The 20423-nt window shown below is 31.3% G+C and overlaps 3 protein-coding genes across 5 annotated transcripts in view; all 3 read right to left on the bottom strand.

Moving 5' to 3' along the window:
- The window catches only part of LOC145303913 (pyroglutamyl-peptidase 1), a 26887-nt gene extending 22326 nt beyond the window's left edge, over positions 1–4561 (bottom strand). The window contains exons 1-4 of one of the 3 annotated variants that reach the window (XM_080145576.1): positions 4507–4561; positions 3098–3206; positions 2480–2549; positions 1935–2041 (exon numbers count right to left, since the gene is read on the bottom strand). In XM_080145576.1, the coding sequence (XP_080001702.1) occupies positions 1935–2041; positions 2480–2549; positions 3098–3195 (275 nt within the window). In that variant the 5' untranslated portion in view covers positions 3196–3206; positions 4507–4561. Of the gene's footprint in view, positions 1–1934; positions 2042–2479; positions 2550–3097; positions 3218–4506 lie in introns of all 3 variants that reach the window. The other 2 variants (XM_080145574.1, XM_080145575.1) reach the window with 2 other exon arrangements.
- Positions 4554–17908, bottom strand: LOC145303914 (uncharacterized). The gene is made up of 8 exons (XM_080145577.1): positions 17797–17908; positions 16729–16782; positions 15404–15486; positions 14907–14963; positions 14618–14676; positions 13429–13521; positions 5695–5732; positions 4554–5176 (listed from the first exon to the last, which is right to left on the bottom strand). Exons 1-8 carry the CDS (start codon positions 17847–17849, stop codon positions 5128–5130), a joined length of 486 nt encoding a protein of 161 aa, XP_080001703.1. The 5' UTR covers positions 17850–17908; the 3' UTR covers positions 4554–5127.
- LOC145303915 (uncharacterized) lies at positions 17903–20423 on the bottom strand. Its single transcript, XM_080145579.1, has 4 exons — positions 19933–20423; positions 19609–19657; positions 19284–19327; positions 17903–18262 (listed from the first exon to the last, which is right to left on the bottom strand). Exons 1-4 carry the CDS (start codon positions 20031–20033, stop codon positions 18184–18186), a joined length of 273 nt encoding a protein of 90 aa, XP_080001705.1. The 5' UTR covers positions 20034–20423; the 3' UTR covers positions 17903–18183.

Below are 20423 nucleotides of genomic sequence, written 5' to 3'. Positions count from 1 at the left end.
GATCCGCAGCCGTTTTCCCTGCTGACCGCCTGCTGCGGCCGCTGAAATTTATATTTGATATTTCTAATATAAAATTTACTTAAAGATAAACATTTTCTGTAAAAAAATTGTTCTTCTAGCTTCAAAAATAAAAAAATTACAGCCGTTTAAATTTTTTAAGTAAAAAAGGTTGTTAAATAAAAAGGTGAACTAAGCAAAAATTGACTTTGACTTATAAAAGGTCGGAAATTTATTATCAAACAAGGGACTTGCACAAAAAAGATTTAGCCCTCTAGGTCTAATAGGAACTGAGATAATAGGGGGGGAGCGTTGAACGCCCACCCCATCACCAACCGATAAAGGTGCGGCAAGGGGCCCGACTGTTAAGGGTTAATAATACATATTTAATAATTCATATTAAAATCGATAATACTGTAAAAATGGTTGAATGCTTGTTTCAATAGAAAATTAGATTTAACTAATAATAATGTTGAATCTTGTACCAGGAGATAAACAAATAACCTTGTGTTGCAATAAAAAATAAAAAAAATTATCCAATTTACTTATGAAAAAAAGTGTAATACTGTATCTATAATCTTTTTGTACATAAATGATAATAATATCAGGTTATATTCCATTAATTTATAACCACCTAAATTTTTTGACACTTACAACTTTTAACAGCTCCCTTTAACCAAAATCAAGGATAGTTTATTTAAGTATGACACCAAAACTTCATTACATAAGTAATACATTTTTACAAACTTTAAAAAGAGGATTGGGAAATATCTCCCTCCCCAACATTAACTTTAATCACTATTGTAAACAATATTAAAAGTTATAAATATATATCAATCAAGATCTTTAGAGGTATTAACTGTGGTTTAATTACATATGTATAAGAGCTCCTTCTTGTGTCAATCACTTTTATTTACTGATTAAAATTTGTACAGTACAGTTGTACAGAATATTGCAAGATTTTTTTTAGTTAAGTCTGGAAATTAATGATTAATTTATCTAAAAATAGATAGCATAGAATTATCTTAATCAGTGGCTTAATTTTATACACCTGCCTTAAACACCTCCCCCCCCCCCCCACTCTTTATTTTAAGGGGTGTAAATTTATTTCCTTTACACCCCCTTGGAATTTATAGAGGGGTGTATCTGAGGGTGTAGGCTCTTGTCAAGAGGGTGGACATGGGTGGACACCTAGGGAGGTGTATCCATCCCCCTTAATTTTACAAGGGTGGTGTAAACAACCCCTACACCAACCTTTTGCATGCCTTTGATCTTAACTATACTTTTAGTCTACATAAAGTTGTAAATTCAGTAACTATTCTACAAAAATTACCTTCCTAAATTGATATATGATTTTCAGGGTAATCTCCGGTGGACTAAACATTAAAATTTTATGGAAAAAAAGATATCTTTGGAACATGCATGACTTGAAATTATCCCCCCTTTGTACTCAATACGCATTTTTTATTCTAAGTGCGTCAATTTTGCGTTTAAAGATACCCTTAGTTTAAGCATTAATTTCTCCAAAAAATGATGAAAAAAGATCATTTTTTTTTGATAAAATGATAAAAGTATATGTAAAATGAAATAACCAGCAAAAAAAATTACAAAATTACGTTAAATAGAACGAAAATTAGAGCGTTTTGTATGCCTTATAAAATGCGTATTTCTCATGAAAATTGTAATGATTTATTGTGTTGAGTAAAATATTTACAAACTTCCCGCTTTTATAAGAAGCTAGAGCCTTTGTGGGGGACAGACATAGACGTCCAAGTGTGGGGGTAGTGAGGTGTTTACCCCCCCCCCCTCAAAATTTTCAAAAATATATTAGATTAAGTATTAACCCCCTCATTTCTTGAAACCCCACATTTAACACCCCCTCAAAATAATAGGTTTGGACCAGACAGACTTGGAAAATGAAGAAGTTTCACTATTACCTATTGTACCCAGAGCTATGGGCGCAGGATTCTAGCTGTATATGGTCAGTTTGACCGCTGACACCAACATGGACCACAAAATCAAAGGGATTCCAACAATCTGGAACCTGAAACATATGGATCATAAACATGTAGTATAATCCTCCAAGTAAATTGAAGACATTGAAATTGAAAATCAAAACCTAAAAACTGTATTATTATTTTGAATAAAAAAATGTTAACTGGAATTTTAAAGTATCTCTAAAGACAAGTCCGAGGAAAAGCACACAAAAAATGTCAGGAGGGATGAAGGGAGGGGCCATTGGACTGTAGATTTTACATGTAACCAAAATTTAAGACACTTAATCTTATTCGTCGGTACAAAAAACTTTGGTACTTGTCTTTAATTTAGATTCATTGATTTCATACCTACTAGAAGTGTCCAAACATTTAAAACAATATTTTTAATCTATAGAAGAAGAAAAAATATTCATTAAATAAGGAAGAATCATTTATTGTCTTATCCCTTAAAATCCCTGAGGTAAGTGTCAATATTAATTACCAACCTTTTGTTTAACAAAATCATAGCAGACTGGGACTTCCTCTATAACCAACTCTACAGCTCCATTATGTTTACTGAAAAAAGTAAGAGTGAGGAATGAATAGGTAGGTTATTTGCAAAAAAAAATAAATCTTCAGGGATGTAGTTTCCCTATATTCACATATTTGAAGATAAAAGATACAAATTTAATTTTATTTTATAAGTTAGTTGACCTCTAACTCTAAATTTTTTTATTTCTACCGGTTCAGAGACAATCTGGAGGCCTGCAGCATCTGACCCTGGAGACAAAATCCAATTTTTTTAAATATAGAAAAACTACATACCAAAAGAAAACTTTTTTGCCAAATAAACTATCCTCTCACTCCTATGACAAAGCCTATACTCCCTGTTTTCGCAAAAGTGTCAGTACCATTAGGTTTAATGTTATTAGCGAAGCATCTCTATAAACAAGTCTCAAAATCAATAGGCAATTAGTTCCATATTAGCATTCTTGTCACATGGAGGCGATTTCCCTAGAGAAGTTAAATTCCCTCCCCTACATATCTAAAACAATTCAATGGACCAATAAGAAGCTTCACTGTGAAATCTAGGTCTTGTTACGTTTATATCAGCAAAATATTACCTTTCCCTCCATAGTTGTGGGACAGTTTGCACTCCCTGCCAACTTGCATTTGTTTTGTGCTCCCCAAAGGGCCCAAAACCGGTTAGGACCAGTTTCATACTGCCGCCTCCTCAGCTCCTGCTTATTTCATTGTATAACACAGAATTGTTAAGGAGGAGAAATCCACTGAATTATAATTCATAGGTATCTTAGTAATTGATATTGAAACTTAAAAGATTAATTTAAATGATTTAATCATCATATCTGTATGATTTCTATGTTTTGATTAATAAAGTTTTGGAGTCCTGTAGAGAAGACGAAGTTATTCTTTCAAAAAAATCAGACATTACCTTCCTGAAATTTAGCCTCAGCTGGGCTAGGTATGAACTAGAATCGATATTAAGGCAGGGCTGTGCAAAACCCGGGTTTTTTTTAAAAATACCCCGGGGTCGTGGAAAATAGGGGGTTTTACCCGGGTTTTAGGGGTTTCTTGGGGATTTTTGGGGTATTTTGGGTTTTTATAGTTTTTATACTGTAAAAGCTTGAATAATATATTATATATAATTATATAATATGTAATAGACGATTCTTTCTATGGCGCAGCGAGTATTTTCACAGTAGCTTTTCTCTTATTTCTACCCCTGCGGGGCAATCATTACCACTAACCTAACCTAAAATAACCTATTAAAAGCTACTATAAAAATACAAAGAAAACCACTGGGCCATGAAACCAATTAGGTCCATTCTTTTAATATTTAGAAACAGGCTAGGACATAAGAAAGATGAAAAGTTGGCTGCTATTTACAAGAAAAACAGAAAAAATGCAAAAATCTAAAGATCCTAAAACTGTACGTGCTTTTCTTGCTGGTATATCTCTTCCTGAGCCCGTGACAATGGCAAAATCAAGCACAGCAGTCTATTCCTTTGTTAAATACATGCAAGGGGTCAATGAAAAACATATTTTTTTTATAAACAATGAAAAATAAACTTATATTTGAAACAATTTTACTTTTTTTTAATAAAACCCCAAAAACCTAAAACCCCTTGGGTTTTTTTTCGGGTGGGTTTTGGGGTGGGTTTTTTATCTGCCAACCCTGTATTAAGGTGTCTATTCAAGCGTCTTGGCATGTTTTACAAAAAAAAAAAACTCGAAACAACGTAGGTCTCTGATATTTCAAATACTTTTTCTTTTTTTACAAGTAAAACAAATTATTTTAAATATCAAGATAGACCCTCTGCCTTGGTTGTGTCGAGGTTTTTTTTGTAAAGCATGTCAAGACGCTTCTTCTAACACCTTAATGTTGATTCTAGCTCATTCCTAGCCCAGCTGAGGTTAAATCTTAGAAAGGTAATTTCTACCCCTTCTCGTAAAAACTTCGCTTTCTTTACATGATCTAAAGTTTGTACTTAATAATTTTCTCTGTTATAACCTATTTGTTAATTCTTCAGTAAGGAAACTTACAATCTCATTTTATAATCTGAAAATTTTAAGTTTTCTATTATAATCCATAAAAATATATTTCTTAAAGTTGCATTATTATAAAAATGTTATAAAATGCCATTACTTTCGACTATTTTAATAAAATAGAAGATATTTGGGGTATAGTCCTTTCCACGACATCCCTCCATAAGGAGCGATTCTTCGTATTTTTAAAATGGCTTTTTAAAGGTTATTTTAGGTTAGGTTAGGTTATATTGTGTTAGGTGATTACCCTACAGGGTTAGGTAATTGGCCCCGCAGGGGCTAGAAATAGGAGAAAAGCTACAGTGAAAAATACGAAGAATCGCTCCTTATGGAGGGATGTCGTGGAAAGGAATATAAACGATATTTGTTATATATAGTTAATGTTACTTAACCATCAAAATATGGTTTATCAAATAGGATAACATTAATTCTAAATATTCTACAAAAAATCAGGAAAGGAAAGAACAATGCAATCTTTGCTTAAATTAAAACTCGATTGTCCCTTCCTTCCCTGACAAAAATATTATATACAAAAGTTAACTGCAAATAATAAATATTCTGTATCAATCTTCTTTTAATCTTATTTTTATTTTTCTCCTTGTTCATGCTTATGAACTGTTTGCATGTATGACAATCTAAAAGTATAAAACATTAATTTATGCTTTCTCTGAAAGTACCGATCGAGCAACCTCCTTATTTTTAAAATGAATTGAAAACACGCTTTTTGCTTGTCTGTTTGTTAATTTAGTTCGGGTTAGGTTAGTTTATATTGGGTACTCCCGCAGGGGTTGGGTATAGGAAAAAAATATTCACCCTCCATTATTTTCCATTAATGAAAAAAAATAAGTGGCGGGACGGGAGATTTAGTTCCCAAAAACAAAAGTTGTATTTTTTAATGGCGAAGATACTAATTCACTCCTTAACGCTGTGGGAAAAATGTGAATTTCTTTGGCTGTTATTTAAGATTAAACAACTGTAATTTTCAGCGAAAATTCATATGACCTGTACGCATCTAGTCTTAAATTGCATTGTTAGTCTGTTATTTATGATTAAAAGGGAAAAATATATTTTTTTATTTTGACAGATAAATAGATATCCTACTTGCGCTATTTTATTCCTATTTTTCCATTTGATTACTGGAGATTAGACCTACCTTCGAGCATGAAAATCTTCAGCATTGTGCTTTTCGCGCTGAAATAAAAAAAACTGGGGTAAATATTAAAAATAATAATAACATAAAAAATAGGGAGGACTGCCATTTACACATCCAGCAAATTTACAGTGGATGTGTTTTCGCCAGTGCAATAGATGTATTTATGACAAACTGAATTTTTACTGTATAAATGACAGTAAAATCGATTCTCATGCCATAAATACATCCAACACTGGCAAAACTACATCCAATATTTTTATACATATGTCAAAAATACATCCGACACTGGCATTTACACATCCATACTTTTCAATTATATGTCATAAATACATCCAACACTGGCATTTATACATCCATAGAAATTTAATATAAACAAGGATGACAACATCCATAAGTAGCGAAGCACAAAAAATAAAATCATGGATGGTAATACATAGATTTAAAGTGTATTCATTAATTGATTTATTGGAGAAAATAAACACGAAACCCTGTTTATTTTGTATAATGATGTCGGTCAAAGTAAATTACATAAAAGATGCTCATAAAATAAAGGTACTAAGAAAGAGAGGGAATGTCTGATTGAGCCAATAGGAGAATCGCATCGGAATTTACATTGGATCTCATTGGTTGAAATTATGTACACATTTTCCTACGAAGGCATGTTTTTTTTCATTTCATACATACATAAAAGTCAGCTGTTAACAGTATATTTTCTTAGTAGAAAGCTTTGCGGAATCAGAATTAATTGCCCAAAAATTTCGTTTACAATTTGAAAGCTTGAAACAAAGTTGGATTCTTAAAAAAAAAGTTAGGCTGGCAACTCGCTGGTGAGGCAAAATTATTTTTGTGAAAAATCCTCCAAAATCGAATAAAAAAATTTACAAAAATGAAATAAAATCTTAAGAGGGTTATTAACATATGATTTTGTTTAATTTTTGTAGATTTTTAATGTGCTTTTGGATGATTTTTCACAAAAATAATTTTGCCTCACTATCGAATAGCGAGTCTATCATTTTTTAAGAATCCACATCAGCTTGAGTCGAAAGTAAACAATACTTTTGTCTGCTAGGAATGTTCTCTCTTAGATTTGACGAAAAAAGGGTTCAGAATATTCTTCTACTCTTCTATTTCTATTGCTCATAACAATGGAAACAAATTATTTTGATACTGATATCCCAAAAAAGTTATAAATTGGACCAAAAACACCAAAGATATGGGGATTGGAAATATGCAAAATAGCAAATATAAAAATAGCAAAAACCTGCTAAAAGACAGTCTGACCGCCATGCTTGTTTTCTTAAAACGACAGGAAATTTAATTTTTAAATTCTTAACTTAATAAAATTTGGAAAATCGGACTATATACATCAAAGATATAGAAAAATTTAAAAATAGCCAAAAACCTGCAAAAAGGAAGTCTAACCGTCATGGTTGTTTGCTTTAAACAACAGGAAATTTAATTTTGATATGTATAACTGAAAAAATTTTGAAAATCGTACCATAAACACCAAAGATATGGAGAAAAATGTAAAAAATACAAAATAGCCTAAAACCTGCTGAAAGGCAGTCTGGCTGTCATAGTTGTTTTCTTTAAAGGACAGGAAATTTAATTTTGATATCTATAACTAAAAAAAATTTGGAAATCGGACCATAAACACTAAAGATATGGAGAAAAATGTGAAAAATACAAAAATAGCCTAAAACCTGCTTAAAGGCAGTCTAACTTTCATAGTTGTTTTCTTTAAACAACTGGAAATTTAATTTTGATATCTATAACTGAAAAAATTTTGAAAATCGCACCATAAACACTGAAGATATGGAGAAAAATGTGAAAAATACAAAAATAGCCTAAAACCTGCTAAAAAGCGGTCCTATCGCCATCGATGTTTTATAATTAATTGTGCTCCTTAATAATGGGAACGTTGTCAAAAAATTTCAGCATTCTACCTTTTATAGGAGCTGAGTAAATCCCATTTCCCCCATAGCGTTACGGACTGACGGACGGACAAAGTGAATTATAGAGTAGCTTCGCTACTAATAATAAGAAAACTACACACTTGTATATTATTTGAGTTATAATATATTTTTAGTAGCGAAGCTACTCTATAATTCACTTTGTCCGTCCGTCAGTCCGTCCGTCAGTCCGTAACGCTATGGGGGAAATGGGATTTACTCAGCTCCTATAAAAGATAGAATGCTGAATTTTTTTGACAACATTTACATCATTAAGGAGCACAATTAAGTATAAAACATCGATGGCGGCATGACCGCTTTTTAGCAGGTTTTAGGCTATTTTTGTATTTTTCACATTTTTCTCCATATCTTCAGTATTTATGGTGCGATTTTCAAAATTGTTTCAGTTATAGATATCAAAATTAAATTTCCAGTCGTTTAAAGAAAACAACTATGACGGTCAGACTGCCTTTAAGCAGGTTTTGGGCTATTTTTGTATTTTTCACATTTTTCTCCATATCTTTGGTGTTAATGGTCCGATTTCCAAAATTTTTTTAGTTATAGATATCAAAATTAAATTTCCTGTCCTTTATAGAAAACAACTATGGCGGTTAGACTGCCTTTCAGCATGTTTTAGGCTATTTTTGTATTTTTCTCCATATCTTTGGTGTTTATGGTACGATTTCCAAAAATTTTTCAGTTATACATATCAAAATTAAATTTCCTGTTGTTTAAAGAAAACAACCATGACAGTCAGACTTCCTTTTTGCAAGTTTTTGGCTATTTTTAAATTTTTCCATACTTTTGATGTATATAGTCCAATTTTCCAAAAATTTTTAAGTTAAGGATTTAAAAATTAAATTTCTCTTGTTATGAGCATCTTTTATGCAATTTACTTTGACCATCATCTTTATACAAAATAAAACAGGGTTTCGTGTTTATTTTCTCCAATAAATCAATTAATAAATACACTTTGAATCTACTTGTAGGTATTACAATCTATGATTTTATTTTTTTTTTGTGCTTCGCTACTTATGGATGTTGTCATCCTTGTTTTAATTAAGATTTATCTTATCGAATGTTTGTATTTTATTTATTGAAATAATGAAATCTGTTATTTTATCTTTAGTTATTTCTATACTCAAAGATTTTTGTCTTATCTAACTGAATTGTAACTTAATGAAACTAAGAACTTATAATGTAGTAAAGCATAACTTGATATGTTTAAACTTAAAATGCTTAAAGCTAAACCTAATAAAGAACAATAATTCAATATAACTCGAAGTTGTTCATTTTGTTGTTATAACTGAAAAGGAAAGAAGTATAGATGTTTTGTAGGGAGCATCTTGAGAAAGAGGGAAGTAAATAGGGGGAGAGTAACTAAAATTGGGCAAAAAATTAAAAACCTATACATACTGTACAAAATCTAATTAATTGTCAATAAATATTCTTATAAAGTAAACTGTACATTTGCCAGTGTTGGATGTATTTATGACATATAATTGAAAAAGTATAGATGTGTAAATGCCAGTGTCAGATGTATTTTTGACATATGTATAAAAATATTGGATGTATTTTTGCCAGTGTTGGATGTATTTATGGCATGAGAAAAAAGAAGAAAACATTTTGCCAAAAATACATCAACTGTAAATTTGCTGGATGTGTAAGTGCTATAGCCCCAAAAAATAGGTATGCTTTCTAACATTCCACAAAATAGTTATAAACTTCCCTGTGCCTGTAAGAAACTTTAATTAAAACCACATTGGTTAAGTGGCCTATCATTATTATAGTCACTCACCACTGCCACTATAAACGTTACACATATATCTATCTATCTGTGTATATCAGTACATTTATCTATCTTTCTATGTATTTAAGTACATTTATCTAAATATCTATGTATTTAAGTATATCTATCTATATATCCATGTATATTAGTACATCTATCTTTATATCTATGTTTTTAAGTACATCTAATGATCTATCTATCTATCTGTGTATATCAGTACATCTATCTATCTATATTAGGGTTGGGCCGGATATCCGGTGTTGCCGGATATCCGGCCATTTTTAATATCCGGCCGGATATCCGGCTCTATGATATCCGGATATCCGGTAATTTGGCCGGATAACCGGATATTTGCCGGATATCCGGCGTTGGCCGGATATCCGGCCGGTTACCGGATATCCGGTATCCGGCCAAAAAAGTATCCGGCCCAACCCTAATCTATATATCTATGTATTTAAGTACATTTATCTAAATATCTATGTATTTAATTACATTTATTAAATATCTATGCATTTAAGTACATTTATCTAAATATCTTTGCATTTAACCCTTACAGATCGGGGGGGGGGGTCATATTGACCCCCTCCCCTCTAGTTTTTTCAATGTCATTTTTTTTGTAGGTAAGATGGAGAGCTGTGACTTCATGACTTTTTAAGTTTAGTAATTATGCGTCGGCAAGAGTTGATTTTATTAGGATATCTGGTCTGTGTCGGTCGTGGTGTCCGGTCAAAGTCGGTTGGGTAGCACCAAAATTTAAAAAAAATTCTAAATAAATCTTAATTTCTACATTATGACTTTAGTGTATAAGGTAGAAACCTAAAATTTTTTTGGTGAATACTGAGATATCAATGACCTTATGAGAAAAGTGGTGTTATGACCGTTTGACCGCACCCTGACCGACTTTATGAACGATTTTTGTCCGGCTTTTACTACAGACATATATCATGAATATCGTGGCTTCTATTACAGCTAGAGACCTATAATTTTTTTGGTAAATTCTTGAGCAACAATAAACAGATAAAAATATTAATTGGCGCCGCCAACCGCCGTTTTACCGCCGTAACCGCCGAAAATGGTGGTTTCCGTTATTTGCCGTTTTTCGGCGATGATCAGAAAAAGTAATCTTTTTGTTATGAAAAATAAAAGTTCGTCCTAATATTTGGTCATCCTAGCTGCAAAATTGGCCGCTCTACAGCTGTTTTAAAATTTAGCGGCTGGCCGCTAAAAAACGGCTAAGGAGCGGCCTGACCACTATGACAAAAAAAGTAATTTTCTCTAAAAATACACATGAACCACCAGAAAAAATTTTTACGTCTTTATCTGTAACAGAAGCCGAGATAGAGGGGGGGGTCAATATGACCCCCCCCCCCCCGATCTATTAAGGTGGGAATTGGGGCCCGATCTGTAAGGGTTAAGTACATTTATCTAAATATCTATGCATTTAAGTACATTTATCTAAATATCTATGCATTTAAGTACATTTATCTAAATATCTATGTATTTAAGTACATTTATCTAAATATCTATGTATTTAAGTACATTTATCTAAATATCTATGTATTTAAGTACATTAACTAAATATCTATGTATTTAAGTACATTTATCTAAATATCTAGGTATTTAAGTACATTTATCTATCTATCTGTGTATATCAGTACATTTATCTATCTATCTGTGTATATCAGTACATTTATCTATCTATCTGTGTATATCAGTACATTTATCTATATCTGTGTATATCAGTACATCTATCTATAAAACATTTTATAGTAAAACAACGTTTTTAACTTCAATTTTATTTATCTTTAACTTAAAGTTTCATGCTTTCGCAATCTTCAGAAAGATACTAATGGTTTTTATAACATAATTAGATGATTTTTTCAAAAAATTTTAGGAGATTTTTCAACATATTTAATTTTACATAAAAAAATACTAATTTTGAACAGCTACATTCTTTAGTTTCTTAAGAAGGTGATATTTTCTGTGGATACACTTAGAGAAAATTTCGTGCCGTTTATTGAGAATATCTATATAACTATGTATATAAGTACATCTATCTATATATCTGTGTATATCAGTACATTTATCTATCTATCCATGTATATTAGTACATCTATCTTTATATCTATGTATTTAAGTACATCTATCTATATATCTGTGTATTTCAGTACATCTATCTATATAACTATTGTTTCGGTACAACGGCATTTGGCTGGCCGTGTACAAGATCTTTTAGTACAGACGTACTAAACCTGCTACTTCCCACATGAATCAAAACCAGCGTAGTTACTAATACAATTTATTGTATGAAAACGGTCACGCTGAAATAAAAAATAACAAAATTAATAATCAAATATTAAAATGTTAAATACATCATAAGAAAATAAATCTTGTAAAAGAAAATAAATCTTTTTCATTTGGGAATAATCGTCTTTTCCTTATAAAAGGTTTCGTGATTTCGAATTTATGTTTAAAAATGTATAAAAGAAGTTAGGGTTATTTTTTGCTTAAAATTAAATCAAAACTAAATGTGAGTTTGTAATTCATAGATAAAAATCATCATAGACTACTATTAAAATATTCTGATACAAAAATAAATTAATTACTTGGTCTAATTTTAATGAAAATGAGGAAATTAATTTGCCGTCTTTAAAAAAAAAATCATTCCACTCTATTAAAAATGCTTAAAGAAAGAATTCTTACCGAGGTCATTGAACATGTCAAGCCGGGAAGCACTCAAAGATTTTTCAGTACGGATAACACCACATTTTTGACTAAACATGGTTTTTTATCACACAGATATTCCGCACATCTTGAAAGAAAGAATAAAGATGGCTAGGCTAGCTTTGTTTATGTTTGGTTGCGCAAGCGTTGTTTTGAATGCTGTGTTCAATTATGAACTTTTAAAATTAGGCACTTTCTAAACTGCCAATAATGATAAGGAAAACAAAAAGGATAAAGGTTCGAGTTCACAAACGCAACATACTATTATACTTCCAATACAACTATGTATATAAGTACACCTATCTATATATTTGTGTATAGCAGTACATTTAACTATCTATCTATGTACATTCCTACAATTATCTAATTTATGTTTATTATTCGTACATCTTTTTTTGCCATAAGTTTGTCAAAAAAACTTACAAAACAGACCTTTTTCGACCAAAGATTCTGAAACAGTTTTCTTACATGCCCAAGAAATCAGTTTTGAAATATCTTTTTAAAAGCGAAGCTTTTCTATAATTAGGGTCGGTCCGTCCGTCCGTCCGTCTGAGATAGATAGCTTTTATTCGTTAATTTAGGCATGTTAGAATTGTCCTATCGATTTCAAACTTTGCATGATGATTCCTGTAGTAGTTGGGTACGATTTAGAAAGCGTAGCAACTCTATAATCATTACCAGAATGTCCGTACGTCTATTTTAAACATGTTGATTTTTCTACTTTTTTAACAACAAATTTTCAAGTGTTTTAATTATTCGTTTGATCTGATTTTTGGTATATTGATTCCTGGGACAACAAAGAACAATATTATAAGCGAAGCAACTCTATAGTCAAGTCCAAAAATGTAAGTATGTCCATAAACATTATCCTGCTTCAAGCAGTTTTTCAACAAATTTACTTACAATTTTGCTTGGACTCTTATACTTTAAAATACTGATTATTCAGTTCAGATACTATACAAGTGTTAATGTCCGTTTCTCCTACCGTTTCAGTGCTTTGCTTTAATGGATGTTGTTATCCTTGTTAATTTATGGAAAACTATTAAACTAATGAAAATACTAAAAACATTGATATAAAAAAAAGTAACAGACTTTATGTACATTTATATAACTACTACAAATCTAACAATTACCGTAGTTTTACCATACCAACAATAAGAAAACTTACATAGTCACCATTATATCATCTATCTATCTATGTATAACTAATTTATCTACTATCTACCAGACTATTTATCTACCATCTACAACTATCTATCTATTACTTACCGTAGTTTTACCATACCAACAAATAAGAAAAAAGACGACTGCTGTTGTTCCCATCATCGCCATACTAGCTTTAATTCTGTACTGTGACATAGCCTTCAAATATAATGATATCACTTTAAATTTTTGTTAGCGGTAGTCTCTAGGAGCACTTTGATATGACTTTTTTTGGATTTAGAAAAGTAAAAAATGAGGGGGTTTTTCTGGGGAGGGTGGATGTGAAGGTAACCTCTTCAAAATAGTTAAAATTCTTTCCATAACCTATAAGAAGCTTCAGTGTAAAGAAGAATGTCGGTCCAACAGTTACCAAAGTCTTAAGCTATAATTAGATAGACATCCTGTTACTTTTACAAAGTACTTATTTTTCAATATATTTTCTAGGGTTGGCAATCCGCAGAATTTTTGGGTCGGATTCGGATTCTTACAAAAATCCGCCAAAAAAATATTATTATAGCGGAATAATCCGTGGATTGCGGATTCTTGTATTTTTTGGGGATTGGGGAAACTAAGCATGAAAATCCAATGTAAAAATAAAATACAAAAAAAACGTGGGATGCTACCCACCATTTTACTTGTAGTTTAAGAAACAATAAAATACTTTTTTGGTTTTTGTCTGCCACATTTTAAATAAAAATTCTAAGTGCTACAAATGTCATAAAAATTAACAATCCGAATCCATTATCTAAATTGCGGATTACGGATTCGGATTCTTGTTTCAAAAATTGTCCAAAAATTCCGGATTTCGGATTGCCAACCCTAATATTTTCATAACTGATGTAACTGGAAAACAACATTTCCAGGAAAATTTATATTTTTGCAAAAATTAATTTAATGAATTTTATAATTATATTTTGATTAACTTAATTAAGTTTTCGGGAGAAAGTTTAATCAATTTGACTAATACTGATTTTCTCTTCTTATTATCCTTATTACCTTCTGTACGTACGTCCGTCAGTCCACCCGATCATAAGTTGTTTAGCTTATCATGTATTTATAAATCATGACTTTACAAAATACGACATAACCTGACCTACTATTTGTCCACCATCCCTTTTCTATTTCCCCTTTTCACATCTATCATGCCAAATTCAAACTCGATGGGATAATTTTAAAATGCACTGATACGTACGCACAGACGGATGGACAGACACTAATTGTATAAAAGCTTTGCTTTAAAAAACTGATGGCGTACCCTGTTCATCATAGGCCAAGAAACTCTTTCAGGGATAGCTTCAAAACTGTCATAATACTGCACAGGGTATATTCTAGATTTTCAATCTTCAAATATTTCGCGGATTTTTAGTAGATAGGTAAATAAGGGATAGGAAAATGATTGTGATAAACAAAATGATCAACAAATAAAATAAGAGAAAAATTAGAACATTTTTATATATAACTGAAGGAGTCAGTATGATTTACAGGCATAAAGCAAATAAACTACCTTAAGTTATTATATATTATTCAAAAATGTAGAATTTCCTTAAAGTGAACCAGAATTCTTCTCTGTAAATATGAGGGATTTGTGGTATTAGCCCAGGCTGAAAGTTTTAACAATTAACACATAATAATCAACAAGAATGAAACAGGCAAAGCCAGGATGTCCAAGCTTTAGGGGTTGCAAAGGTTTAATGGAGTTAATTAAAATATTTGAAAAATTTTGAGGGGGTGAATTGAGTTTTTAACAAAAGGCTGACAACATTCAAAAAAGCGAAGCTCAAAAATCATAAGGAAGGATAAACGAACAATCGTACCTAATTGTTAAAGGTATTATCATGCAAAGTTTAAAATCAATAGGATACTTCTAACATGTCTACATTAACGAAAAGAGCTATTCGTTAAGGACGTATTGACGGAGCGATCGTATTTATAGAAAAGCTGTCATATATTAGATAATAATGGTCTGATGCCAATTCTTTCTAACTTGTTATTACTGCGCTACCCATGGACTGGACATCTTTGTTGAAAAAGCTTTACTTACATGCATGATCCTCTTGAAGTTTGGGTACTTGGGTTTGTTGTTGTTGTTCAGTCAACGACTTACTGTCAGCTGCTTTTGTACTGTTAAAAAAAAATAACTTTTTATTCATAAATACTTTTTATTTGTTGCTTTCTTCGATCCCAATATACCCTATCAGGGATAAGACAATGGCCGATAAAATGATATACATCATGATGAAACACAAAATTACCCATTCTGTAGATTACCAAACGTGGTTGAAACGTTTGGAGACTCAACTAAATAAATCAACCAATCTAAATTCAATTAGTCCCAAAAGTTGTTAAGCCAATAAATAAGAAAACGTTATAATAAAACTTTTAGGACAGTCAATGTTCCCACCCACCCATATAGCATCTCGTACCTATTGTGTACAGTGTAATGAGAATCAATCTATATCTTTTTATTAAAATTAGTGAATAAAAAAAATGCCATATCATTTTCTGAGGTGGATTCTTTAAAAAATTTGGCCCCTAATCGCTTGGTGGGGCAAAATTGTTTTCGTGAAAAATCCTCCAAAATCACATAAAAAAATTAAATAAAATCTTATGTTAATAACCCTTCTATGATTTTGTTGAATTTTTGTAGATTTTTAATGTGATTTTGGTAGATTTTTCACGAAACAATTTTGCCCCACTAAGCGAGTAGTGGGGCAGTTTTTTAAGAATCCACCTCTGATTTAATATCATTAGGTAAGCACCAATCAAAATGAATAACAAATGATAAATGATAATGATTAATTCGCGTAGATGAAAACTTAATTGATTTATTTCTTAATAGATTTGATTAAAAACTAAAAATATTTTTTTGTAATTTTATTTCTGTTATTGACAAATCAATTTCAATCCAATTAGAAAATTTAAGTAAGTACGTTTCTAAAATGATGGTTAAAGTTGTTTTTAACTATTAAGGTCATATAAAAAGATAAAAGTATACACATACAGGTATATTTTCATTATTTATTTGTAAAATCTGTTCATAAAGTACTAAGGTTTTAATGTCTCTAACTAATGAAATAAATATTTACTGAACCAAATGAGTTCTAAATTTCAGAGAAGCTTCCCATAGGTTTTAGGATATTTTATTTTTAGGAAAAAAAGTCTAGGGATGGATTTAGACTATATTTCTGCTCTTCTCTAACCCTTCGAATACATAGATCCTTGTTAATAGAATAAGTATATCAGGTATTACAGTAATGTATACTGACTATTTACAATCGGATAGACGTACATACCGTCGTTTCATACATGTAAAGTAGCTGCGCTACTCAAAATTTATGTTACAAAGAAAAAAAGATATTTTCCCTGCAGCGGTTTTTCTTTGTGAACTGTATTTCACTCAGCTGTTTTCTGCAGATCAGCCTGAAATAAAAAAAAATAATATTAACACAATGTTATTTTTATAGTAGTAACAAAATTAAATGTATAACAGATATTACATCTAAACTGAAAAAAAGCCATAAAAAAAAATATTTTGAATTGTTGTTCTGTCATTTTTTTATGTAAAATGTCTAATACAGAACTGACGTAAATATATGCTTTTCTCTATTTGTAATGTAAAGACAATAATCTTTTAATTAAATTTTTAATTTGTTTTAACTTTCAACAACATGTTGTTATACTTCCCCCATTATGATAAAGAAAATTACCCATTTTGCAGATAAAAGGGGGGGGGGGGGGGGGTTAATGCAACCATCTCGTAATCAGTGAGCAAATGGCACTTAGAATTCGAATTTCGATCTAAACTTTTGCATGAGTAATCCTTGGTAGGTCTATTTTCCCTAAATCGAACAAAAAGTTGGAAAAGTAACGGCTGGCGGCTCAGCCGTCTAGCCGTTTTTTGCCTATTTTCAGGGTAAATTCATCATAAATTACGTAGGAGTCAACTATTTAAAACATATTTTTGGTTTAATTCATGTTAAATAATAGCAATAGCCATTTTTGAAACTTCTAGTACCAACAGCTACCGTCTAGAAACGTTTGATAGCGTTTTGGAGTGGCAACGAGAATAAGGTGGATATAGGTTTCGTGAATAATTTGTAGTATAGATATCCAAAAAAATGGCAAAACTGCTGAGCCGCCAGCCGTTAGCCGTTACTTTTCCAACTTTTTGTTCGATTTAGGGAAAATAGACCTACCAAGGATTACTCATGCAAAATTTCAGATGGAAATTCGAATTCTAAGTGCCATTTGCTCACTGATTACGAGATGGTTGCATTAACCCCCCCCCCCCCCCCCTTATTGGTACACTATATTTTAAACACTTCAATTTCGGAAGTCAAAATTCAATAAAAGAACATCAACATTTGGTACTGTTGTAATCTACAGTCCAATATCCCCTCCCCACCATCCCAGTAATTTACTACAATTTCCTACCTGGCCTGTTGAAGAACTCCCCTGACCGCGCCATTACAAAGTGCAGCAGCCATATTTTTCTTCGGTTTTATTGACTACTATATTACTACTTAAGCTGACATTACAATCTGAAAATTTAAACTAATCTTACGACTACAGGCGCAACGGATTAAGGATTAATTTATTACTTCCTTCACATGATAACGTAAAAATTAAAATAAAACAAAAATTACTTATTAGGAAACATTGAAACATGCTTAATAACATATGTTGAGTGCACATTAAAGTTTTTAGGAATGCGAAGGTTTAAGACTAAAGGATTTGAACATTAACAACCATTATTCGGGAATTAGATTTCGTGGTTTTTCCAAGGTTGGGAGATTTTCTGGAGTCCGGTTGGTGGATTATTTAATCAAGCTTGGCAGGGAAGGCGCCCTTCTCTCTCTGCTCGTCCCACTTCTCAACCCAAGCGTTGGGGCACTGAATTCTGAAGGAAATAAATAATAAATTATAGAACAATAATAAAAACTAACTTACATACCTAAACACAGAATTAAAACAAATGTGGAGAATTATATGTAACATTCATAAAAAATACGGATAGACAAAAGGACATACATTCATTTTTACAGCATATGATATTGATCATTGGCATTAAAAATGGATTTTGGATATATACCTAGATATAAAAACAATCATGAAACTTTTTTACAAGACTAGACGCCCATCTTGAACAGCAGTCGAGAAAATTACGTTTTTCCATTTTTTTTTCTTATAGACGGACGGTTCTTTATTCGAATTATAAAGAAACTTCACTTTTAAAATGATGGCTGAGTAGACAACTGGACTGGACAATGTAAGTTAGGTATAGAGTAGGTGTAACTTAAATAAAAATTCAGAGGATATTTTAATAGCATTTAGCATGTAGGTTAAGATATACAAGTTAAAAAGAATTTTAATGTGAGAGGGAGATTTGAAATCTGCATCAAATTTTAAGGATTTTTTTATAAAATTCTTTTTTTGTATAGGTAATTCTTTATCTAAAAGCGGAAATACAACTTAAGTTAATTAATTTTGACATATGTGATTGGTGGATTGAAAATTATCTTCGCTCTGATAGGAGAAGCTTAAGTGTCGCACATCATTCAACCAATTAGAGCGCAGGTAGTTTCCAATCCACCTATCCTATTGGTCAACATTTATGAACTTAATTTGTATTTCCGCTTTTAGATAAATAATTATACAAAAAAAGAATTTTATAAAAAAAAATCCTTATTTGATGCAGATTTCAAATCTCCCTCTAACATTAAAATTCCTTCCAACTTATATATCCTAATGTAGGTACCAATTTTTTGTGTAAACTCCATTTACCAATACCATGCACCAATGGAATAAAGATAATAAAAATATGAAGTTAATCATTTAAATAAGATCCCAAAAGTATGAAAAAACGAATTTGAACTTCACAGTTAAAATAATAAAGATATCAAAATTGTATGAAGACTTACGAAAAGTTTTTGAAGAAATATTGGCAGGGCTCGTACTCTTCACCCTGAAATAAAACGTGAATTTAACAGCGCTTTCCATCAAAGTGACTGTCGCGAACACAAAATCCCCCCACCCCACCTAATTTTTTACTAAATTGAAAAATAGGAGGTGAGAACAATATAGGGGGAAAAACATAAGGTAGGTATCTTTAATATATATATGGAAAGATGATTGCTTTTTTCAGATTAGAGAAAACATAGGGGTGGGTGATTATCTAGAGCTTAAGAGTGATTGGAAGGAGCTAACTTCAGACTTATGTTATAAATGATTTTAAAAGTTACAAACCTTGATGTTAACACAACGGTGGAAGTCAACATAGTTTTGCCAGCAGTTCCTGAAACATTATTATAATCTTTAATTTAGGGCAAAATTAAAAGCTGTGAAAGAGGGTCACCCTTAAAATGAGAGGATTCCTTTGTAATTCACCTATGGCAAAAACATCAAGAAATAATCCTCATAACAAAAATTTTTGCACTTCATGGATCCGTGTACACAAAGAAAAGATTTATCTGTAAACTTTAAAAAGACCGAAATAATTTTGGTCAATATAATTGGGGGTATTATATAATTAAATTATCGAACGATATGTCATATATGCAAGATATTTACCTAGTTTGATTCTGGTTGGGGAATCTAGGATCAAAAGGAAGTGGACTGGCGGGTTTGCCCCCAGATGCTTTCATCAGACTTTCAACGGTATGCTCAGACATTTTCAGGAGATTTTAGGAGCCTGCAAATTACAGAATAACATACATAACAACAATTTAATAACAGAATAATCAACAATTTTTCACTGTATCATGATCAACAACTGGTTTAAAGAAAGTAAAGATTGCGTAATTTCAAAGATATTTAAGGCGAGTCATTTTGCTTTATAAGTGTTTTCAAACAAAATTAAATATTCACTAGCATAGCAGTTTGAAGTGAAGAAACTATTTTAGACTGGGATAATATGTAAACATAGCACTAAAAAATGTCACGCGCCTGACAAAGCATTTATTCGCAAAGTAACGCCCCCTTAGGCATCCGCCTAAAAAGTCACCTTAAAAGTTATCTAATCCTAAAAAGATATTTCTTCTGCACGTAAACATTGGGCAGAT

Source organism: Acartia tonsa, chromosome 13 (genome assembly GCF_053477335.1).
Source record: "Acartia tonsa isolate MP-2025a chromosome 13, ASM5347733v1, whole genome shotgun sequence".
In the NCBI taxonomy this organism is placed as follows: Eukaryota; Metazoa; Arthropoda; class Copepoda; order Calanoida; family Acartiidae; genus Acartia; species Acartia tonsa.
The sequence above is the reverse complement of the archived record's forward strand: the minus strand, read 5'-3'. Positions and strand labels throughout refer to the sequence as shown.